The following is a 25181-nucleotide window of genomic DNA, read 5'->3' as shown; positions in this document are numbered from 1 at the left end:
CTCATTTCTATTACTCTATAAACAATAACCTATTAGAATAAATACATTAATATTAACCTTCTGTTCAGGTTACAGCCGAAACCCATTTCTATGCTGCTGTAGAAAAATAACGCACATAAAGACCAGATTATAAATAATACATTACAGTCTCCTTACAGGCCTCATCTCCAGTTACACGATTTCCTTCGTTAAATTACAGGACATAAAAAAAATCTAGAAATATTAATTGGTCCTTGATTGTATGGAGTTTTTACTACCGAAACAATAAAATATTTCTCTGTTTAACAAATTTTTGCCTCTTTACTGTATTTCTGGAAAATGACCACAAGCCTGGCTCTAATCCAAAGAAGAAAGACTCAATGTACAATCGAAAACACATTATTATTTTCTATTTACAAATACAAAAATTTTATCCTGTAATACTTTCCTGAAATTACTGTCCATAGCAAATCAATGCTTGTTATTGTTAAAGGCACATTTCTTACAAAAAATATTAAAAAAATCAAACGCGCACTTTCATTGTTTTGAGTTCTATTCTCACAAAAAAAAAAAAATGCATTCACATAAAACTCAGTTCTGAATTAATATTCGAGGTCACATCACGGAAGAGGGGATCAGTTTGTCGCTTTGAGTTTCTTTTTCTTTGTTTTCATCATCTGCAGCAGTGGAATCTTAAAAGCTGTCCTAGAAACATGGAAGAAATAAAAATAATAAAATCTCCAATCGTCCACACAGCAAATTCTGTGAAAATGCAACATGTGCTAAGAGATGAAACAAGTAGAAAAGAGTCAAGAGTTATAAATACTCACTCGCATGTTGTGCAGATTGGACTAAAGTTGCAAAATACTGTTAGATGGCGAGAGGAAAAAAGTGAAAACAGCATAAGACATCAATATCTGCAGTTTTTATAGTAATCTAACAGAATTATCTGCCATGTGACAATAGTGGGATCTTGGTCCTGATCGATACAGAACATCTAAAGCTTTTCCAAATTTTGAACACAGTTACAAATCCTGTAATGATCAAGAGTCATTACAAAACACATATTTGGTGATTTCCATGTGTTTGAGTGTGACAAGTTCAGGGCTCACTGTTTTTTTTATGCTTCATCTACAGATGAGTATTAACCTCTTGGCAGATGCATGCAGGTTTTTTCATTCTAAATCATAAGTGGTCAACCATCACAAGATTCCATCATCCACAAAACAGCCCCAAAGCATTGGTAAAATCCACCACTAGATTTTACTGCGAGGTATCAAGTGCTTTATCTCTTGTTAGTAATTCAGATATTCAGTATCCTTTGAGTACTATGGCCTATAGTGTGCTGCAGGAATGATATAGTTTTGTAGTCCAATGTGGAAATAATTATCACTCTGGTTCCCTCGACAAAAAGCCAAAAGTATTTTTCTATTGGCATTTGGACCACTGCAGAACATAGGCTGTGTCCAAAAAAAGTTTATGATTCTTAGACATTGTGTTCATCAAGATAATCGGTACAACATATAGGGATTTTGAAGCCTAAATACAATCATTAGAAGTAAAAGGCAGACTTCAACATCACTGCCACTATGACAACTCTTTCAATCTTTATTTAAAAACATGTTGACTGATTAGAATGAAATATAATAAGAAGGAATCTGAATGAAAGAAAACTTAAAATGTTATTAAGTATGAAAAACAGACACAGAAAAGCTTTAAAAAAAAACAGGAGTGAGGATTTTATGTTGTAGAAAAAAAGAAAAAAACAAGAAAATATACAAGCTTGTGTTTGCCATAGACTTTGTTTCAGGCATTGACTTTGACTTTAAGAAGATGGAACCGGAAGGAAGACTCATTTCCACAGCAGTGTTTACTAAATACATAATCACAAAGTGGAAAAAAAGAACAGAGCTGGATGTGAACAACGTACTTGACAGACACACTGAGCAGACGTAGCCGATCTCGATGAGGTTGCGGTGACAGAAGCAAGCTGCTCTGTAGTCAACGTGTACCGGTGGAGGAAGAACCAACTGGGAACGCTGATCTGCGTCAGGCAGGAAAACCCACTGGGCAAAACATTACAAAATCAATAACACGTTGCTCAATAGCAGCACCAACATCACACATGATGTAGAGGACACTGCTAAGGTTAGTCCATCTACTGAAGACTCACAATGGATAATTAACTCACCAACAAATACTGTGCCAAAGCGGTTTTCTGGGGAATCTTTAGGTACTGACCACCAGTTATGTCACAAGCCTATAAAATATCAAATAAACAAATATGCATAATGGAAATCGTGAGGTTTTACTTTGTTTGCTGTTCTGCTTTGGATCCCTACATACAAAATTTCAGATTAATACTAGCCATAGTATGACATCTCTGACTAATCCAATATGTGGATTCTAAGAACTTACCTTGTTGTAACACAATCAAAGACCAAACAAAGGCTTCATCATGTCTCACTCCACAGTGGAGGTTCATATGAAGCTCATATAAACATAGACACTCAGGAATTTAACAAGTTGTAAAATTTTCCACACAAATGTCTTTCTTCAAAGTAAATGGGGATATCAAATCAACTTCTCCTCTCTGTGATACCCCACATACTTGTTCATAAACATCTTAAATGTGAAGATGTTTTTAACAGCGTGAAAAACACACGTCTCACACTGAAGACAGACTAAAATTAATTAATTAAAAACTAATTTTATATCAGCCAGAAAAATCAAATCATTTGTTTATATTGATGAAAATGTCCTGCAAGTCAATTTCTATTCTGCTAATCGACGATTCATCAAAACCTGAAAACAAACCTGCTGCAAAAGGCCTGAATCGGAGTCCAGCACACATGCATCAATCAGGACATTCTATAAACAGAGAGAGAGAGAGAGAGAGAGCAGTTTCCTGTGAGAACATTCTCGACTATGTACTACACTACTGAAGAATAATAAAACTGTCTTACGGAGACCTGTTTCTGTGCCGCAAAGATCACGTTCATGAAGTTCATGTACTGCAGAGCGCAATCCTCAGCTGCTTTTATCACCTGCCAAGTTGAATTAAATATTTAGCTACCGAGTTAGCTATTGATTTGAATTAAATATTTCTCTCATATTTACATTACTAGCTGCTGAAATCAGATGGGATATTCTCACCAATATCCTTGATTTCATGTCTTGGCCAGCTGCAAATAGAACATAAGAAAATCATGATTAAATCATGTGAAGCAGATCAGGTGTAATGTGAGGCAGATCAGGTATCTGGACACATCAGGCTTTTATTCACAGTTGCCTGGAGGATGTGTGATGCATATTCAGGGATAAACAACTTATTGCTGACTTTGCCCCAAAGATTTCCTCAACATTTTGAGAGAGCACAAACAGATAGCTTCATGAACTGAGACTTAATCAGGACTCACACATCACGTATTCCAGTGATATTATATGAGCTTCTTCCTTTCAGACAAGTTATCTGGACTTCCCTAATTTTGTCATTGTGTAAACTACAAACAAAAGGTTTCTATTGTCAACTTCTGACAGCTGCCTTTCTGCAACGTGTGATATAACACCATTACTCACCACCCTGACAAACACCTCAACTTTATAATCACAATAAAATTTTATATCAAAAAAGAAAACAAGAATACCGCATTATTTGCTTTTTTCTGAAAACAAGGCTTACCTTCTAGTTCCTTAGACACTCGATGAATATCTGAGCGCCAACTGTTTAAGAAAATCTTTGAACTGTTAAACCATTTGCCTCACACCTTCACCGCAGGTTTGGGGGTTCGCTACCCACCTCTGCCTTGTGTGTGGGTGTGTGAAGTCTTGTAGGCTGATCTCTTCATTGTCTCTATTGATAAAAAGGCTATGCGAGTGTGTGATTTTGCCTTGTGATGAGCTGGAACCCCAGTTCAGGGGGCTTTAAGATAAACTTTAAGATAAACTACAGGTTCTGCTGTGAAGGAGAAGTGGTATAGAGAATGGATGGATGGAGGGATGATCTGTATATCAGAGAATATTAAACTAGAATAGACAGAACATTTTGAAGGATACAGCAGAGAGCTTTGGCAAGGGACCCGGCCAGTAACGTGTCGGTCTGGTGGCCTCTCACTTGCGCTGTAATATAGGAGGAAAGAGATGTTTATTACTGCTTAGATACACTTCGATTACAGACATTATCAGACCTTGTCAAAAGTCACTTTTTCCCCCCACCCGAGATATCGGGTTCACGTGTAACTCACTTCTGGCCATGAGATTCCTGATCTCTTCGGTGATTACGTCATTAGCAACAGACAGCAGCTCGTATTTGCCGTCACCATTACCATACACGGCTAAATGATCCCCAGAAGCATCTCCAGCTTTCCAGTGCTTGCTCGGGTATAGAAAGTGACTTCGAACAGAAATAAAAAAAAATTGGAGTCAGACTGTGGTGAGTCTGAATGAATGTTTAATTATGACGACAATTAAAAACAAGCCCATACTTCTCTTGACAGTGGCTGGCGATGATGGCCAGTTTGTTGGATCTCGTCATCACTAGGTGGGAGTTTGCCATGACAATCACTGCGTCCATACATTTTGACAGAGTGAACTGAAGGAAAGGAGAAAATAAGGAAAATAATGTGTAAAGCTGCCCAACATAATGTGCTGATACTGTTACCACCCTGAAGACTGATAACATCACATTCCTCTTAAAACACCACAATTTGATAATAATTATACGAGTATTATGATACATGTACTTCAGATTCACTGTTTTAAAAACAAGTTAGTTTCTGTTCTTGTCTCCATTATAGCAGCTATAAACACTTGTCCCATCTCTTGTCAGAGTTACTGACACTGCAGACTCCTTCCATAAGCTGCACCTTTGTAAAATTCAGTCAGCATGGAGGACGTTCTGGTTTCTTGGTAAATAAGCAGCATTTTTACTTGAAGACAGAGGAAACATGAGGATGGAGCGGGAAAAAATGTTCACAACTGTTGTAATGTACATAAGATGGCACTTGGCTCGTGGAATTAAAACGTCCATGTGTCATATTTATACCCCAACAGTGCTGAAGTATAGATATACAAACCCCAAATCCAGTGAAGTTGGGACATTGTGTAAAGCGTAAATAAAAACACAACACATTGACTTGACATTGATAAACTTTATTGTTTTTTTAAAATATTCACTCATGTCAATGTATTCTTTTTTTATTTATGTTTTACTCAGTGTCCCAACTTCATTAGAACTGGAGTCTGTAGTTTATAGCAACAGAAGAAGGATCCAGTGTGTATCCAGTACACATCCAGTAAAGTGGTATTTATCACTTTAATAATAACTGATAAGATAAAACTGATAAGTTAAAAAGTAGACAAAACTCACATGTGGGAAAAAAACTTTCGTACAAATGATTCAGAAACTGTAACACTCACACCCTCACACCATTATAACACATCACTATAACACACACACACACACACACACCCCTACCAGTATAACACACACCCCTACCAGTATAACACACACCCCTACCAGTATAACACACACACCCCACTATAATACATTTTACCACATATAAACACACATCTTAATAACACATCATTATAAAGCACACACACATACACGCCATTATAACAAATCATTATAAAACACACACACCATTATAACTCAAACATACACACACACACACACACACACACACACACAATAGACACACACACCAGTATAACACATCAATATAAAACACACACACCATTATAACATCATTATAATGCTCACACCATTATAACACACATCCACACCATTATAAAGCACACCATTATAACACGCACACACACCATTATAACACACACCAGTTGAGTGGTGGCTCAAATGGTTGAGGCTCTGGGTTGTTGATCGGAGGATCGGATTTCAAGGCCCAGCACAGCCAAGCTGCCACTGCTGGGCCCTTGAGCAAGGCCCTCAACCCTGCTCCAGGGGTGCTGTATCATAGCTGCCCCTGCACTCTGACCCCAACCTCCTCAGTTGGGGTATGTGAAGAAAAAAAATCCACTGACAAAAACACACACCCCATTATAACACAGACACAGACACACACACACACACCACTATAACACAGACTCACACCACTATAACACAGACTCACACCACTATAACACACATACATCAACACACAGACACACATATACCATTATAACACACACGCATCATTATAACACACACACACTTCTAATAAGCTTTCCCACAAACACACGTACCTCAGGTTGTCTCTGAGACTGCTGCCCCCACCAAATCGGGTTGACGTCTATCACAATGACCAGGAGATTAATTTCGTCTTCTATTAATCAGAAACAGATTGTTGTGTTTAATTAGACAGATTTCTCAGCTTCAGTAAGAAGCAGCATGTTTCACTAACGTAATTAATCTGTGCTGTAAAATAAACATATTAAAACTGTGTGCTCAACAGTTAAAACAAAGTGCATTATAAACATGGAAAGTTGTCACAAACATCTATAGCTACCTGAAGCCATTGTCGAGCGCCTTGTTCCTTGCCGTTTGTGACGTAATCATTATGCGACCACGGCCTGTCATCTGTTTTACATGTTATTTCGCTTCCACTCGTTTTGCGACGAGACCGGCCGCCTGTAATCATAGATATATACACTAGATGTCGCCTTGGGTACGGCAGTTCATTGGAACGAATGCGTCAATAGAGCCGCCACCTTGGAACAGGGGACTCTTTAATGCATCAGCGTCAATGTAGGCAAAGGTCTAACGGAAATAAAATCACCATAAATCGTCATGAATGCGATTTTCTAGTTTTTTTTTTGGTTCGTTCCAAAGGACAGACATGTATTTATCATTGAGTCCAGAGAAAATTTAAGGTTTTGATATTAAGATAATCTACTTTTTCAAAATATAACGCATAGTGCTAGTAGGTCTAAGTTTATTAGTTACATTCTTCCACTTGAGTAAACTTCAAATGAACAATCGCTACTTACCGTATAGCCTACTGCATGCAACACTGCTACAATGGTGTGACTATACATGTTAATTTAAACATTTAAATTGTATTGGTTTATTTTGTATCCATGCAACATCACGACATTATGCAGTTTCTTCCTGACACTTTTGCTCTGCAGTTGCAGAGTATGAACCTTTGCGACATGGCGTTGTCTCAACTTATGTAAGGCACAGACAACCAGTGAAATTAAGCTAAAGTGGCGCTGTCAATGGCATCTTGAGTCTCAACAATGTGTTCACGAAGACCAAATATGTCCTCAGAGCCTACTTCTGCTTTAGATTCAGAATCAGATTATTTTAATACCATGTCAGCAATCAAAGCTATTTTCATAGCAAAATTTAATTACAAAAACACAAATATATAGATACAATAAAAACAAAACAAATATAAACATCAAGTCATGTTATACATTTTTTAATTAACATACGATAAAAAAAATCCAAAACCTTTTCAGGCATAATGTCATTAAATATGTCCTTAAGTGAAGTAACTTGATTAAAGAGCAGCTTGTGTTAAGTCCAGGACAATCAAAATATGTTTGACAGATAAGGGAATCTTACAAAACATACATAAAGTTGGGTCTTCACCTTTAAGCAAAAAAAGCATGGGTCAATGTCCTTATTAAGATCTTCGGAATCTACAAACATTGTTGGTTTTCCTAACTGTCAAAATCTAATGGGTACTCTGGCATGTATTAACTGCGGTCGTTAAACCTAAGGACCGAACCAAACCAACGGAACCAGAAATAAATGTCGTAACATTCAATATCATAAGACACATTCTCACTTGTAAAATGTAATCCTTTGCTGTCTGTTTTTTTAGATTTCGTTCATTTGAACATCCAAACGCAGCACAAAAGTCCCGGCATCGTCCATGAATTCGAAGTACAAGACCCCTGTTCCAAGATGGCGGCGGTTTTGACGCATTTTTAGAATCAAGGCGACATCTAAGGTGTGGATGTCTATGGCCTGTATTAAGGAACGATTCCTTTACTATTGGCTGTATCATACTTACGCTACGTCGTGTCACATGTATTACGGAAGGATTAACCAATCAGCGCGCAGTTTGTCTTAAAACGGGTTGGAAAGTAAATGTTGTGTTTTGTGGGGATTCTGTAGACCAACCGATTTTTATAAACAAGCGGTAGTGAAAAGTGACGAAAGAGAGTTTGTTGATCTTAATCAAGAATTCGTAAAGTGTATTGAAACACGGTTGTGTGGTGTGTATCGGTGTGTGAACTGCTTTCTGTCTTCATTGCGTCAGCAACAACGTGCTGGAGGAACAGAATGACTGCTGAACTGTGAGCTACAGCTTAAAGGTTTCACTTCTGAACAACTGCTTCTGTAATACTTTGGAGCAAAAAACACAGCGTTGGAAATACACAAGACAGGAATCTGTAATATGGATGAAGGAGGTACGACTGAACCTGCTGTAATATTAATTACTGTATAAATCAAAGGCATTAATCCACCCAACAGACAATGTGAGCATCTTGTATTTAGTTTTGTGGTCCTGTTTGTTCTCAGAGCTGGTCGAGTATTTCAGGACGCAGATGAGCCAAGATCCAGATGTGGCCTCTGCTGTGGCAGCCATCCGCTCTCTGTTAGAGTTCCTGAAGAGGGATCAGAGTAAGACCACAATTAAACTACTTCTCCTTCAAACACACACACACACACACACACACACACACACACACACAAGGCAGAGGTGGGTGTCGAACCCACAACTCTGTGGTGAAAGTGTGAGGCGAATGGCTTCTAACAGTTCAAAGATACTTTACAATATTTTGTCTTCAAACTCAAGTCTCAAGTTCATGTGACATGTATTTGCTACGAAAAGGAAAGCGCTTTCACGGACATTCAGAGTTGTCATCTTATTTGGTGCAGAAAAGCTATCCAGTCTTTCCTTATTTCTTGTAATCGCCATGTTTATGACATGATAAAACTGCCAGATCACCTTTTCAGGTACTTCAGTGTTCACAGAGTTCTGAATCGCCTTCTCAAATGATGACACTAATTTGTAAATTGTCCAGCACTGCAGACAGAGAGATGGATAGTTGTACATGATTGTGAAAAATATAGATAAACAGCACAAAGTCAACCAAGCTCAGGATCATACCCATGACTTTGAAGCTGTAACTGCATCAGCTAGTCTTTAGTCAAGAAGCTTTTATTGTCATTTCAACCATATGTAGCTGTTGCAGTACAAAGTGAAATGAGACAACGTTTCTCCAGGAACATGGTGCTACATAAAACAAAGACAGAGATAAGGACTTAGTAAGTTAGTCTTAGCCACATAAAGTGCAACTGTGCAACCTAGTGCAAATAGTGCAGGACAAGACAAATAAGACGGTGAGTTTCTTATGTCTTTCCCTGATTAAAATAAATGAATGTGACAAATTAGGAAAAAGAACCTGGAGATCTTCTGTAGATTATGTTAATAAGATAATGATGAAAATATTGGACAAATAAACATAAGTCTTGTCTTGTTGAAAGCCAAAAACATAACCACTTCAAAGAGTCTTATTTATAGCCATAAACTATGGATGGATGGATGGATGGTTGTGTGGGTAGATGGATATAGTGATGAATGGATGGGCGCATGTATGAAAAGACGGGTGAATAGATGGATGGATGTATATAATATAATATGGATGTATATAATGATAATTTATAGTTGAATACCACTTATCATACTAATTTTTATTGCTTCTTATTTTTTATTTGTCATATTCTGATATGAGGATTATTTATTTATATTTGTCTGTAGGTGAGACCATTTTGGGCCTAAGAGAGAACTTGACCAAAGCCATCGGCAGGCTGCAGGAGGCTGATTCCTCTGTGGCCGTGTCATCAGGAGGAGAACTCTTCCTCCGATTCATCAGCCTCACATCACTGGAGCATCCAGTGAGTCAGATGTGTGGACAAACACAATTTAACACACACAATAAGCTCAGAGATACACATTGCTTTGTCGTGTGTTGCGGATCTTTGATGCAGTACAGTGGGAAAGTCGACATTTATAAATGAATAAAAAAGAAAAGAGAGGGGGGGGCACGTGGGTAGCACGTTCGCCTTACACCTCCAGGGCCGGGGTTCGATTCCCGCCTCCGCCTTGTGTGTGCGGAGTTTGCATGTTCTCCCGGTGCCTCGGGGGTTTCCTCCGGGTACTCCGGTTTCCTCCCCCGGTCCAAAGACATGCATGGTAGGTTGATTGGCATCTCTGGAAAATTGTCCGTAGTGTGTGATTGCGTGAGTGAATGAGAGTGTGTGTGCCCTGCGATGGGTTGGCACTCCGTCCAGGGTGTATCCTGCCTCGATGCCCGATGACGCCTGAGATAGGCACAGGCTCCCCGTGACCCGAGAAGTTCGGATAAGCGGTAGAAAATGAGTGAGAGTGAGTGAGAAAGAAAAGAGAGGTCATTTTATTACATAAAAATTTTATCTTTGGCAGACTGCTGTAGTAGAAGTGGGATACACTGGTATTGAAAAAATCAAACACTTTGGCTCTGCTTCACTTCAGCCCACAACACACTCCCTTGTTGTTGATTATTTTCCACAAACGGCTGCTTTTCTCTTGATAGGATCTCTCCCAGTGCAAGAACGTCATGGTGGACAGAGGAGAACTTTTTCTGAAGAAGATTTCTTTGTCCCGAGGCAAAGTGGCCAAACTTTGCCACACGTTTATTAAAGACGGGGCTGTAAGCATCTTGCAAAGCACTGTATTTAATTCTCTATCTTTCATTTATATTTAACTCTCTGGGTGTAGAACTCTCAATTTAATCAAGACCTTCAACTTTTGTTTCACAGAAAATTCTCACACACTCCTTGTCAAGGGTTGTGCTGAAAGTTCTGGAAAGCGCAGCAGCTGACAAGAAACGTTTTACTGTCTATGTCACAGAATCACAGCCGGATTCATCTGGGTGAGTCCCAAAAAGCCGCAGATACTCTGCAGCCGAGATATGTTTATTACTGTAAACATCAGACAGTATTCAGAAAGGCTTGTAAGCATTACAATAATCCCATAATGAAATGAAGCATAATGTTTGCTGGATCATTTTAAGGACAATCAGTGTTTCCATTTTGCACAGACAGACTGCAAATTTCTAAATCAGTTCAAGCATCTGTTCAGTTATTTAAATGCAGCCATGTGCTGATCTATAGCCACTTGCCGTAATCAGCCTCAACGTTAAAACCACAGACAGGTGAAATGAATAACATGAATTATCTTGTTTCATTGGCACCTGTCAAGGGCTGGGATAGATTAGTCAGCAAGTGAACAGTCAGTTCTCAAAGTTGTAAGGATCTGAGAGACGAGGAACAAGTTGGTGGTGAACCGGCAGCAGCGTCATGGGGAAGTAAGAAATTGGAGCAATAAAAGACGGTGACCTGGTTTGATGAATCGCATTTCCTTTTACGTGGATGGTGGGAAACTTTTGGTCCTGGGATTAATGTGGATGTTACATTATCACCCACCTCAACATTGTTACAGACCAAGTACACCTCTTCACAGCAATGGTAGACCTAAATAGCAGTGTCCTCTTTCAGCAGTCTGATGCTCTCGCCACACAAATTGTTCAAGGAACAAAGAGTTGGCCTACAAATTACTCAGATCTCAGTCCAGGCAAGAATTTGTGGGATGTGCCGGACAAACAATTCCAATCCATGGAGGCCTCACACTGTAACTTACAGGACTTAAATAATTTGCTGCTTGGTGTAGAAACCACAACACACCTTCAGAGGTCTTGAGGAGTCCGAGCTGTTGGGGCAGCACAATGGGACCTTCACAGAGTTAGGCAGGTGGTTTTAAAGTTATGGCTGATTGGGGTATATCCCCACATTCTCCACAGTGGTTTTGGACATTATCTGCAAACGATTAGGGCAGTGTGAGGGCTCTAAGAATTCTAGATGAAATTCTAGTGTTTTGCGGTTGTAAAGTCATCATAATATTCTGTTGTGTTTAGTTCTTCCACCTGACCTGCCTATGATTGCTCCTAAGAAGTATTTATGTTTAATTTTTCCAGTCACCACATGGCCGAAAAGCTGCGAAGACTCAATATCCCAGTTACAATAGTGCTCGATGCTGCAGTCGGGTAAAACAACCATTTTTACCCACTTGGATTTCTAACAATACATTACATTTTTAAAAATAGAAAATACTTTTTATTTCCATATCCCAAAACATCTCAGATATGATAGGAGGTACAGCTTTGAGAATCTCATCTCAGTCTACTGTGGATGTGTCTTAAACACTATTTGCCTTTATAAGCAATAAGCCTCTGGGTATAAACTGTAAAAGGGGTATGGCTTTGAAGCTTTTACCAAATTCTCAAAGCATGTGGTAAGACAAATCATAAGGATGAGGATTGACTTGTTAAATGTGATACTGTATTAATGTAACCATTTTCAGATACATCATGGAGAAGGTCGACCTGGTGATTGTCGGTGCTGAGGGTGTCGTTGAAAGCGGAGGCATTATAAACAAGGTCAGGTTCATGTCTGTTAATGCACATCCAGGCACATCGGTTGAAAACGAGATATTGGATATGTGTCCATTTTATCCCATAGATCGGCACCTATCAGATGGCCGTGTGCTCCAAAGCGCACAACAAGCCGTTTTATGTTGTGGCTGAGAGTTTCAAGTTTGTTCGCCTTTACCCGCTCAACCAGCAGGATGTACCTGAACGATTTAAGGTGAGCTCCTTACACTTCTGTAGTTACACATCTATTTTTCGTACTGTATATGATTATTAATTTTAATGTCGGAAATATACATTTACTGACCACTTTATTAGGAACACCAGTGCACCTGCTTCTTCAATTCTACAGTAATCCATTCAGCCAGTCGTGTGGCAGCAGCATGGTGCATAAAATCATGCAGTCTCAGACCAAGCACTTTAGTTAATGCTCACATTAAGCATCAGGATGAGGGGAAACGTGTGAACTCTATGACTGAGGCATGTTGGTGTCGGACAGGCTGGTTTGAGTGTTTCAGTCCACTGCTTATCTCATGAGAGTTTCACACACAACCATCTCAGGCTGTTGTTTATGAGGTTGTTTATATATTTGATTATGACATTGCAGCTGTGCACAAAGCAAAGCATCTCCCTGAAGACAAGGTGTGTGTTAATGTTGGAAAAAGAACTCTATTGTCCTACACAGAGCCCTGACTCATTCAACTGAACATCTTTGGGAAGAACTTGAACACCCAAACTTACTATTGCTCCTGTAGTTCACTAAGCATGAGGATTTATTATATAATCGAACAAGGACTAGGTCTGGAATGGGATGTTCTGATGGTCAGGTGAGGTGTTCATACTACTTTGCACATATACTATACATACGTCAGAGTATTCGACAAGCTCTTCAGCGGCACTGGAGGTAACGATTCACTTGACCAACACACTGATGGGATGTCATTTGGACTGCAGTGCATGGGGCTGATGATAAAAAGACGCAAATCAAAGTACTTAAAATCTCTGCTGATGATGAAAGAATCAAAGTAACATCAGGATCCCAAGACTGATAAGAATCATATCAGATATACAAGATATATAATCATATATTGAGCATCTCATGATTGCTTCAGTGCTTTAGGTCATGTGGATGAATATAGATTAGTATCATCTGAGATCTGCTGCTGTGGTCATAAAGACTGTCCTGTGCTTGTATTCATACTGCTGCAGTACGTAGATGGCGATGTAACTATATAGTCTTAACAAAACTCTTTCTGTCTCAGTATAAAGCAGATACACTGAAAACTGCAGAGGACTTTAACCAGGAGCATCCAATAATCGACTATACGCCTCCATCTCTCATCACTCTGCTTTTCACTGACCTGGGTGTGTTAACCCCTTCAGCGGTCAGCGATGAGCTCATCAAGCTTTATTTATAACGCTCTCTCATATCAAATCAAGGTCCTCGATGCCATCTCTCAGAACCAACCACCTTTATAACGTCCTGGATTTGAATAGTCGTACTTGACATACAGGTGAAAAACGTTTCACTGTACAACAAACACTGACAAAGTAAGAAAATGGCATCTTTCTGGTTCTTGCATTGTTCCTATTTAAAGTCAAAATAAACAATAAAATGTGAAATTTTAATGGACAGAAATCAGATATTACATTGTGATGTTTGTGATTATTTTTTTTGGGGGGGGGGGGGCTGTTTAAAGACGCTTCTCAGGAGACAAAACTAATAACAATTTACACTCATCACCCTGTTCAGAAGTTTACACTCCAACTCAATGCGTCGTGAGCATCAGCGAATTACAGCTTTTGTAATAGTCTCATAATGTACAAGTCCCTCAGTTTGAAAAGATGAATCTCAACATCATAAAGCTGCATATGGAAGGAGGTGAAATATGCAGAAGATGCATAACCTGGAGGATTTGTGTAAAAAAAACTCTGTGTAGTTTAACTGCTCAGGATAAATTAGGGACTCATTTACAACAAAACACCCAGACAGTCACTGATCCTCCAGGTAACATGTACTGTGTGAACATCTATTGTGTAAATTAAGCTCATTCAGGGCTAAACTAAATAAACAACAAATGTACTTTCTTTTTTATCCTTCTCATTTTTTGTTGTTTTACATTATTCACCTTGCAGAAAATGCGAAATGTTAAACATTTAACTTTGTATGTACCGTAAAACTTGTGATATCCTGTTATTCAGCACTGAGACAACGGATCTCATTCAGACAAATTTGATCTAAATAATTTAAATGACAGAAAAACAGTTCACAAAAGTCCAAACAGTCGCTCTCAAACATTGCAGGATTCAAAGTCCAGCGATCCCTTGTGCAGGCGGTCAGACAGGAAGCTTGCAGGATAAAGAAACAGCATGTTCATTACCATAGGAGTGTGCCAGATCCGTTCCTCTGTCTTCTGAAGTGATCGCGAGGTTCACTATGATTCATTTGGGGATATTGAGAAATAACCAACTACATGCATGAGAAAATATATTGGAACAGACAATATACACTTTTAATTTGAACTGACAACCATACAACCAGTAGCTCAGAACTCCATCCCTAATAGTTTAAATTAACCACAAAAAAATTGTCTTTTTCATCAGGTCTGAATGCCAAACCCTGTGGAAGTTCAATTTCGTACACAGTTGTTTGTTTCAAATCAGACCGGTCAGTAAATGAGATTCAAAACAACTACAAACTGAAACTGACTGATGTTTAAACCTTTTTAAAAAATCCTGGACTTCCTGAAGAAAATAATAATAATAATAATAATTTAATTGTTGTGTGAGACTTTAAAGCTCTTTATAACTCCATTGAATCAACGTGACGTAGAGGGGGTTAATTCTAAGATTTTAACATAATAAAATTTAACCCTGACCACCGACACCACCACCACATGGAACAAATCAACACACACTGACTGCTGTTGCTGTTCTCGAACTTGCAGATTTGTGCGGTGCATCACAGGGAAGAAGCATTTGTGATAACAGCAGGAATCAGGAAACACAACACAATTTATCTAACTGCCATAAAGCCAAACAAAAAAAAAAGTTTTGAACGCAGGTTATATTTATGTTGTGAGACTCCTGATAGCTTTTATATGTATCTTTAAAAAGGTGCACTAATTGAATTTTTTCCCTTTTTTTTAATACTCAAGGGTGAATTGAATGAAAGTTTTTTTTTTCTTGTATTGTGTATTGCAAATGTTGTAAACATTTGACCGTTCCTTCAAGTTTTGGCATTTGATTCGCCCTTGTACACGAAGCCAATTGAGAGGTATTGCGTGTGGAAAATCTTTCAATTGTTGCACCTTTATACAAATGCAAATCGTGTAATTAAACAGTAGCGTTGAAGAAAAAAGGTGAGTGCATTCTCGGGCTTCACGATTCCAGCCATTTCTCTCCCCCTTCCCCTGATAGTTGTATGTCTTTCTTTATTCTCCAAAGCAAGTCCAAAGAACGGCGAGACACTTTGGGATTAAAAAAAAAACAAAAAACTGTGAATTAAACGACTCGCCGCACTTCAAAAAACCTCTTCAGGTAGTAAATCTGTCCCAGGGTCATGGCCACCAGCACCAAAGCCTCGAAAAAAGACCAGAGCACCACGCGACTGTTTGTGTTGTCGTTTACTGTGGAGATAGAAGTAAAAAGGTGTTAAAACCTTGACGTGCATCGTGTTCTTCGCTTCTCACAATGACGGAGGATCTTACTTGCTCGGTGTATCCGCTCACGGACCTCCATGTACTCCTGCTCGTGTTTGACCGCCGTCATGGCCACCGCCAGCTCGTTAATCATCTCCTCCAGCTTGTTTTGGTGTGCTGTAATGGAACAGGGTCTGATGAGAACATGCTCAAATGCAACAGCTGGCATGCATGACCAAGCAGTGAGCAGCGTGGAAATCACATTCACATGGAGGGGGTTAAATGTCGGTGCTTCTTTACTGGTCAGAGATGCACACTATACTGATTAGTGTCAGTCTAAAAGACACTAACTTGAGTTATTTGATTTCCACTTTTCCAATTAGCTGTGAGGCAAAACTAAAAACACACAACCGGGGCATGGGTCACACAAAGGGCTTGAATGTGTTGTCTGGCCAGTACAATAGTTAATGGAAGACTGGATGCAGAGGACACAAAGCTTTCCATGCAGCCAGATTAAACCTACCATCCCAGGTGCCACCACCGACTGAGGAAGAGAAAGACAGTAGGAAAGAGAGGAAGAAAGATGAAATAAAAAGGATGGCAAATGAAAATTAAGGGGAAAAAAGAGCTGAGATGTAGCTGACTGCAAAATTCATTCAACAACATATACCGATCATGCGCTAGACTCGGATCACTGCCTTATACCAGATTCTAAGAACTGTACACAATATGAATAAAACATTTTACAGATTTAAGAAACACGCAAAAATATAATCTCTGCAGATGTTTTTGTTTATTAAAGAAACAGCTGTTACTGTGGCCGTACCCTCCGTCTCCATGCCGTCGCCTTTTGGTGCTTCGCCAATGTCTATGGTAAACATGACAATCTTGGGCGTCATGGTGGACATCTTGTTGCTGAAGCAGAACTTGTAAGTGCCGTCCATGTGCGCAGCCACAGAGTACTTCCCGTTCGACTCTCTGTCTCCTTTATAGATCTGTTTCCCGTCCGGACCTGTGATCTGTCAAAACATAGAGCATAAGATCACAGTGCTGTTCAAATGTGTACACTATGCATTTACACTATGCCCTCGTGACTAGAGTATTAACTGAAGAAGGGTATTTTTACTAACTGGAAGTACAAGCTGTTTCACGGTCTATGACGAATTATGTCAAACGCATGTTAAGCAACGCAGCTACATCAGCTTTAGCAGAATACACTGATTTTTTAAATCAATTTTTTAAAATGTTTTCTCCCCCAGTTTGAGCACCTGCTAAAGCCCTGCCCCTTTTCCTGTAAATGCATGACTCTCTATATACAGACTACAACTATGCGGGATGCACCTATTGCGTAAAACCTGATGGTTACTTCACCACTGACTCAGTGTCCCCAGCGAGTTTGAAATCTTGAGGGTGAAGGAACAGGGTTCATCTGTCGCATGATGAAGGAGCCCTAAGCAATGGGTGGGAACTGGCTAAGACTAAGGGCCTTTTTACACCTGGTCACTTCATGTGTTTTCTCTGATCCGATAGCTATCTGATTTGTTAAAACTGTTCCATTTACATTAGGCCACATAAATGCGTCTCGGCGAATCAGATATCAATGCGATCTTTCTACTCCCGCCCAATATGCAAATATATTTTACCTCATTTCCGGGGTAATTGAAATGGAACACGCTTTGGTGTATGCGGTTGCTACAAAAAACAGCATTTACTGTTTGCTGCATTTTTACTAGCGGCAGCAGTGCATTTTAAGACCCAACGAGACTCCTGGGTGAAAGATCGGAGCCGGACTGGTGAGAAAACTGGTGTTTCTGGCGCGATGCAGGACTCGTACGTCACCTGCGAGTGACGTACTTCGGTTTGGGAGAAGTATAGCGCTGCCATATGTGGCTTGAACAACCACATGCATTTACACCTGTCCAGTTTCATCTGAAATGCGTCCCAGACCACCTCCTGAACTGGTTTGAGCGATCGGATTTATATCGCATGAAAACGCATGAAGTGACCAGGTGTAAAAACCCCCTAAATGAATGAGAACACTAAAGATCCTGAACTCGTCCCTGATGTTCCACACGTTGGAGGCGTGGACTTTTCTGCTCTGTATAAACAAGACTGTGTCGCCACTAAAACAGTGTGGAGCGAGTCATTACTGTAAGGAGGTGCTTTCAGCTAAACTAACACGTGTCTTTACTCCAGATGACTCAACATGCCACATTGTGTCATTGAAGGGTGTGTGAAAAGCTAAAACTAGGCTACAGTTGCTTTTTGAGAGCAGCGAGGCATGTTTAGTCCCTGCTTTTATTTCAGAAAATTAATCCAGAAACTGAGCGGATTTTTGTTTAGCAGCTTAGAGAGCTAGCCAAATATATAGAAGCAAAGAGTTTCAACCCCACAACTGTGTAGGATTTGTCATTGCTGCCTTCACCACCACCTTGTCCATGATCACAACTACAAAATCCTAGAGACACTGTATGCTTTTGGAGTTGCATGACTTATAAGAGAAAACTATATTAGTTCCTCATACAGACAGAGAAGCCCTGATCGTGTAGAAAGACTGAGTGGCGTTTTCGATCAGCCTGAGATGCTGCTGATGAACTGCTGCTCTGGATGAAGACATGCCTGAGAGGGCGTGACATACAGGGGGTCAGGATCATTTCATGTGAGGAACACGACAAAAGAACAGAGCGAGTCATCAAGAGAGTCAACTGGGACAAATTGCAAAAATAAAATCAAAACCAAACAAAAAATCTTTTCACTCAGATATAATATAATCTTCGTCCATAAAAATAAGGGAAAGGTTAAAATATACTTTTTTACCAAAGGCAAGCTGTTTCCAATTAAATGGTTTTACATAAAAACTTCAGATTCAAAGCAAAAACTGTGTTTTACCGAATGTGAGTTTCTTTAAACTTTTAGCATCTAACAGAAACTATTTACACGTTTAAAGCTTTAACTCAGTGTTTAAGATTTTTTTCTCATCAATCAACAGAAATTAGGGAAAGGAAAATTGACAGTTAACTGACAAACACTGACAAGATATTGACATCAGATTCGATGTTAATGTTAATAATAAACTAATTATAAAATCTGGTGTTAAATGTTGTTTAGATGTCTTACAGTACATTCTATATGAATCTTTAACCTATTTGGGTTAAAAATATGAGCAAGCTAACAGGCTAATAGTTAGTATTAAAGTAAGCTGCTATCAAAACCGTCTCAAATTGATTAGTGTACCTAACGGGTGACTAACGAGGGCGCCTACAGAGTGCGCGAGGGCGCCTACAGAGTGCGCGAGGGCGCCTACAGAGTGCGCGAGGGCGCCTACAGAGTGCGCGAGGGCGCCTACAGAGTGCGCGAGGGCGCCTACAGAGTGCGCGAGGGCGCCTACAGAGTGCGCGAGGGCGCCTACAGAGTGCGCGAGGGCGCCTTGGGACGAAGCCAACATCAAGTTAACGTTACAGATATGAGAGTAAATGTGAAGTCGCTCCACAGACACTCGATCACGCCACAGCGTTTTATTTTCAGCGCGAATGCAGCGTGTGTTTTTGTGTTGTTGTTATTGTTCTTTACCTCCACATCGATGTCCAGGAAGCCTCCCTCAGCCACCTCGAACATGAGGCCCATCTTAGTGCCCGAATTGACGCGCTCGTAAAAACACTCCTCAGCGTGAGCGTCAACACTGACGAAGTAACCGGACGCGCTGCTGCACAGCGCCGCCGTGACGAGCGCCAATTCCGAAAAGGTCAACATGCTGGAAACTTAGTTTATAACTAATACAGGCATGAAAATGTGTTTTTTACTAAGTAAAACAATCCGGCTTTCGCTCCACTGGAGAAAGTGCAAACCGTCGGCGAGCCGCGGACACGCGGGGGAGGAGTCACTCATCACCCAGCTGCCGTGAACGCTTCTGATTGGACAGAACGGAGAGCTTCCTTAGTGCCACGTAAAGCTAAACCACGGAACACGCAGAGGGACAAAATTCATACAGATTAACGAAACGAAAGTCTCTTGTTTAATATTTAGAAGATACTGCAAACATGGTCCTGAAACTCTCAGAGAACCCCAGAGGTGATTTCACTGTGTTGTTAATTATCTCATTAGTTGAATATGTGGTGTTGTGAGCAAGGAGCACAAAGGACCAGGGGCTCTCCGAGATCAGGGATATAATTGTGTCCCAAGGCTTACAAGTGGAGGTGGACGTATAATTCTGTGCCAGATAAACTCCACCTTCACTCAAAAAGCAAAACCTTCATTGCCTTGTTCTTAGGTCATGTGATACCTTTAATTAAGAACAACCAGCAGGTTTTGCTTTTGCAAAGTTGATTTCTGTTTGCATCACATGTAACCCTGTTGCGCTACGTTTCAAGGTTTGCATTATCCTAGTAAAAGGCTTTGATTTGTATTTTATATGTTATATATGATAGGAAAGGAAACTCCTTACTGACAGTAACCCAAGTGTAGGATCGACATAGGAACTCCACACTTCTTAATACTTACTGTAATTATCATACAGCTGGCATAATAAACCTGTATTTTAACATTGAAGGTACAAGATTCTTAATTTGTCTTGTATATATTAGATACATTTAATGAAGTGAAAGGATTTTTTCAGTTATACAGTGCAACAATGAACAGAACCAACAATAAAGTTGTAAATAAATAAGAACATTCACAGAAAAAAAATAAATATAATGTATATATCGTAGTCTGTGGAGAAATGTAATGTGGATTTAAAAATAATTTATTAGAATGTACATAGTATATAAAGAATTATATAGTTTTTTCAACATTTTTCTCTATAGTTCAGTACAGTATCTGTGTGAGGTAGCACTATGCGAATACACTATGCAAATGTCTCCTACTGAGTCTCTCATGAGTACATAACATAACATATACACAACTGTCATACCGTTTTAAAATGATTGTTGTTACTGTCTGACTGAAAAATTGCATGCTAATCTACTTAGATTTTTTTTTTTTTTTTTAAAGTGTCCGAAAGTATAATAAACTATTCTTAGCACTATTATTAAGTCTAACCCAATGCATTTCCTGCAGGCTGGCATGGAATGACGTATCTCCAGGTAATTCACTTATCTTCTTAAGCGCTTTATCCTGGGAAGGGTCACTTTGGACCAAGAGCTTATTCTAAGAAACGGCAATCCTGCAGGCAGCTTCTGCCATCTCTCATCACTGACAAGCACAAAACTGAAATCCACAGCTAATGTTGACAAAGTTTCTATAAACATGTTTTAGTTGTTTATCTGTCTGTTTGAATATGATAGACATCGTCAAGTTCTTTTAATGAGGTGGTGTAGATCAGCTGGACATTTACTGTGTTATGTGAACTTAGTCAGAACCAGAAGGTTGAAATGAAGTGTGAATAAACATGACATAAAAAAACCCTTGGACTATAATCCAAATGAAAGAACAGATAATTATTGTTTAAATAATATAAAGTATTATTCAATTCACTGGGACACCTTTAGCAAATACATATAAATTCGGATATGTATTTAAAATGGATGATTAATTTTTCCCCAACTAGTAAGCTCGAGGTTATGATAGTGAGGAAAAACTCTGGGTGACTCCGGACAGTGTGATTATAAATAATTTCCCTTCTGTAACTGTGTACTATATGGTCAAAAAGTGCAATTGTGTAACCAAGAGTCACATTACAATACATATTTTATTTTAGTATATAATGTTTCATTACATATTTTATGTATTTAACAACATCCAAGCTGAAAGGACAGATGGCTGAAGTACACATCACACATGCATATATAATCTAGAACATGTGCTGATAATTATATTTACTCTTTTAACATTCTCTCCTAATGAGAGCTATTTACAGAACAGCAAGTAAAGTGCTCCTAAAGTGGTGCTGATATGAATGTCTGTAAATCTTGGTTGCTCTTGAATAATTGACATCCTACTGCTTTTAAGCAGCTACAAAACTGTTATAGACATCGATCCATCCATCCATCCATCCATCCATCCACCCATTAGGGTGTTCTATGTTTCTCACAGTAATATTTTTGCCATTGCTAAGACCCCTCAATATCAATCTGAACAGTTTATCAACAGCAGTTTGTCACCATGGTAAGCAGGGTTATATGCAACCATTCATAGATGCCTTTTTGTTATTAAGAAAAATATTTCTGAGCAGAAATTTGTAATGTTGAAGCTGTTTGGGTTCAATGATTTCAGCAACCTGGATCTGTTGTGTTTGAGTTGTCACACTGAACAGGATGTTAATGTGAAGCATATTTAACCCTTGTGTTAAGGTGACATGATACAAGCTGTAGAGTGCTCAGCCAGATAGCAGACAACTCACACAGAGGTTTACAGTCAATGATCAGAAAATGAGTCAGAAAATGATCAAAACTAATTATAGATCTAGCTTTCTGCCTGTTTCCATGAAGGCCACCATTCCAATCTCAAACAGGAGCCATTGCCTGCCTCACTTCATCCCAAAATGCACTCTTCAGAAAAGAGACCCACATGGCATGTGAGACACAGTGGTAAATAGAAACACTTTATAACCATAAGTACTGTATGTGAACAGCTGACCATCAGCAATGTTTCTAAATTACACTGAATTCTGTTTTACACCAATGTCTAGCATTGGTGGAAATCACCTGGACAACATACTCAAACACACTCATGGAGATCACCGTCACACTCATGCCACCAGCAGGGTTGACTATGACTTTGCTGGAAAAGACATCATGGATACCTGTGTATGCCATGGTAACATTGTTCCCTCTCTGAGAAGGTCTCTGTTTATACCTGGGCACTAAGTTTCTCCATGAAAACAGAACAGAACTGTTGATCTGATGATCGAATTGTCACCATCTGGCACACATAGTTTCATAGCTTCCAATGGAAAGCTTGCATAATTATTTGTTTACTTACTTACTTTACTTCCCACTTTAAGGTACAGCAAATTCCAATTATTATATAAATTATAATTATATAAACAGTGTATTTGTACATGCGATGTAATATGGGCAGCATGTGGAGTTGAAGTATTTGCTAGTTTTATGAATGAATTTGATAATTCATAAATTTGAATGGTGTCAAGGGGTCTACCAAGCTGCCCAATCTGGCACCACAAGCATACATAGATCTTGGATTAAAAGCTTAAATTGGAGACGATCTTATATTTTTGAGTTAGCTGACTTACATGAAGGAATACTCAGTCACATGTTGCATCTATTTACATGGAATTTATGACTCATTGTGCGATTCAGAGTAATCTTACAATGCATCTGCTAAATGGATGTGTATCCCCTGATGCTCCAAGTGCAGGCTTTGTGCCAGTATTAAGTACACATGAGTAAGGTGTCAGTACAGGAACTGAAAAACAATATAACTGGCCAGCTGCCTAGCAGCTAGGATTAAAACATTTTCCATCATCTTACTGCAGCGTGTAACACATTTTCAAACTAATGCAGTTATATCCAGGTGCTGTTTCACAAGTCCAATGCAATTGCCTAAGGTGATTTTCCCTCTCAACATATTTCACATGTAAATAGATTTTAAGCTCAGTATGTGCAAAATGCTCAATAGCAGATTAAACCTCAGGTGGTACAGTCCATTGTATTTCTCTGTTCATTGTTGCTTGTACTCCATAGATTTGATCGTCATGAATGAGCATATTCTTAGTTACTGGCCAATTTTTACTTACAAGGGTTTATGTTTCTCTTGGAGAACTTGCTACACTCATGTATGTTGCCCTGGATAAGAACTTGTACCGAATGCTATAAATATAAACATGAAATGATTTATAAGGGCTTCTTAGACCGGGACACAGGCATTCTCTCTCTGTGTGTGTGTGTGTGTGTGTGTGTGTGTGTGTGTGTGTGTGTGTGTGTGTGTGTGTGTGTGTGTGTGTGTGTGTGTGTGTGTGTGTGTGGTGTGTGTGTGTCCCTTAAAGCACTGCAGAATCATTTCTAAGATGTAATTAAATTATTTAATATTCTAATAAATTGCATTCTACATTTTTCTCATAATTTTTCCCACTTTATTGAAGTAACTTCCAGAAATTTTCAGATGTGTGTTGAACATGTCGACCAACTTAAATGAACATTTGTTTAACAGTCAGATATTTAAATGCTGCTTAGCAAAGAAGCACAGGTTGGGTCAATATTTTATCTGAAAACTCTGCATGCCCTCTATATTATATATATGGGATGACTGTAATCTTGTATACCACTGTTATATTGTATATTACAGGGCCACTGTTAACACTGGAAATACCATAATCCTGCAGTGAAATACATCTGGCTTGGTTATTGAGTCTTGTATGATAAAACCAAAAATCAGAACCACTGTCAATCTCTGTTTACAGACTAATATATGGTACTGATTGACAAGCAGCTTGGAATTTTATTTCAACCAACTCCCAGCCCCACCCCTAGACAAATAATTAAATAAATAAATAATAAATCACAGGCTGAACTACATGAATTCATATTTACATCAAAAGCTGTGCATAGTGTCCACTCATGGCCAAAACGAAACTGGCTAGAATTGCAATCACATGGCAGTATTCATTGGAAGATTTGTTCACAGAGTGTTATTTAGCAACAATGAAGTAGGTGGTCCATCCAGCGAGGATCAATGCACCAAAAAACACAGTGTAAGTGAACAGAACAAATCTCAGGAGGTCTCGGAAAGTCCGGAGAAAGCGGAGTGTCAGAGGTTCTGATTCGAGATGAATATCCATCTTCAGCTCAAAGGAACAGCAAGGTCCAAAGACCTGTTGGCATAAATATTTGTTTGTGACATAAACAAGCCTAATTGTGTACCAGTGATACACCTGGGGTTTGGTCTTGATAGACTGGCACATTAATAATTTAGAGGATATTTGCAATACAAAATCACAGATCTGTCCGTGCTAGATCTGATCTGTACTGTATATTTCACATGACTGTGGTGTCTTGAATTTATTTTCATTTTAGCCTCTACAAGGTTTTGGAAAAACTATACTTTACTGTAGGATACACTGAAAAATATGTCTTTTGTCCCTGTATTATAAATTTTAGTATTTGTCCACTATATATGGAG

General features: G+C 39.1%; 3 protein-coding genes across 7 annotated transcripts; 1 reads left to right on the top strand and 2 right to left on the bottom strand.

Annotated features, from left to right (window-relative positions):
- Nucleotides 1-362: 362 nt before the first annotated feature.
- Nucleotides 363-7930, bottom strand: gtf2h3 (general transcription factor IIH, polypeptide 3). 4 transcript variants are annotated; one of them, XM_047819134.1, is made up of 14 exons: nucleotides 7776-7930; nucleotides 6486-6607; nucleotides 6223-6302; nucleotides 4464-4570; nucleotides 4224-4372; nucleotides 4036-4098; nucleotides 3662-3691; nucleotides 3136-3164; nucleotides 2946-3026; nucleotides 2797-2850; nucleotides 2171-2239; nucleotides 1910-2045; nucleotides 810-846; nucleotides 363-684 (listed from the first exon to the last, which is right to left on the bottom strand). In XM_047819134.1, the coding sequence occupies exons 2-14, from the start codon at nucleotides 6493-6495 to the stop codon at nucleotides 615-617; spliced, it is 915 nt and encodes a 304-aa protein (XP_047675090.1). In that variant the 5' UTR covers nucleotides 6496-6607; nucleotides 7776-7930; the 3' UTR covers nucleotides 363-614. The 4 variants fall into 4 exon arrangements, with proteins under 4 accessions (XP_047675090.1, XP_027001375.2, XP_047675091.1 ...); XM_027145574.2 differs by having other exon boundaries at nucleotides 2952-3026; XM_047819135.1 differs by lacking the exon at nucleotides 7776-7930 and adding an exon at nucleotides 6967-6991.
- An 87-nt stretch (nucleotides 7931-8017) lies between these two features.
- On the top strand, nucleotides 8018-14109 carry eif2b1 (eukaryotic translation initiation factor 2B, subunit 1 alpha). Its single transcript, XM_027145577.2, has 9 exons — nucleotides 8018-8403; nucleotides 8516-8617; nucleotides 9759-9895; nucleotides 10573-10689; nucleotides 10799-10911; nucleotides 12013-12081; nucleotides 12399-12474; nucleotides 12557-12682; nucleotides 13728-14109. The coding sequence occupies exons 1-9, from the start codon at nucleotides 8391-8393 to the stop codon at nucleotides 13881-13883; spliced, it is 909 nt and encodes a 302-aa protein (XP_027001378.1). The 5' UTR covers nucleotides 8018-8390; the 3' UTR covers nucleotides 13884-14109.
- An 845-nt stretch (nucleotides 14110-14954) lies between these two features.
- LOC113642256 (transmembrane emp24 domain-containing protein 2-like) lies at nucleotides 14955-20004 on the bottom strand. 2 transcript variants are annotated; one of them, XM_027145578.2, is made up of 5 exons: nucleotides 19677-20004; nucleotides 16933-17125; nucleotides 16630-16650; nucleotides 16176-16283; nucleotides 14955-16094 (listed from the first exon to the last, which is right to left on the bottom strand). In XM_027145578.2, exons 1-5 carry the CDS (start codon nucleotides 19854-19856, stop codon nucleotides 15970-15972), a joined length of 627 nt encoding a protein of 208 aa, XP_027001379.1. In that variant the 5' UTR covers nucleotides 19857-20004; the 3' UTR covers nucleotides 14955-15969. The 2 variants fall into 2 exon arrangements, with proteins under 2 accessions (XP_027001379.1, XP_027001381.1); XM_027145580.2 differs by lacking the exon at nucleotides 16630-16650.
- Nucleotides 20005-25181: the final 5177 nt, after the last annotated feature.

Source organism: Tachysurus fulvidraco, chromosome 9, assembly GCF_022655615.1.
Source record: "Tachysurus fulvidraco isolate hzauxx_2018 chromosome 9, HZAU_PFXX_2.0, whole genome shotgun sequence".
Classification (NCBI taxonomy): Eukaryota; Metazoa; Chordata; class Actinopteri; order Siluriformes; family Bagridae; genus Tachysurus; species Tachysurus fulvidraco.
This window is presented reverse-complemented; position numbering and strand designations above follow the sequence as displayed.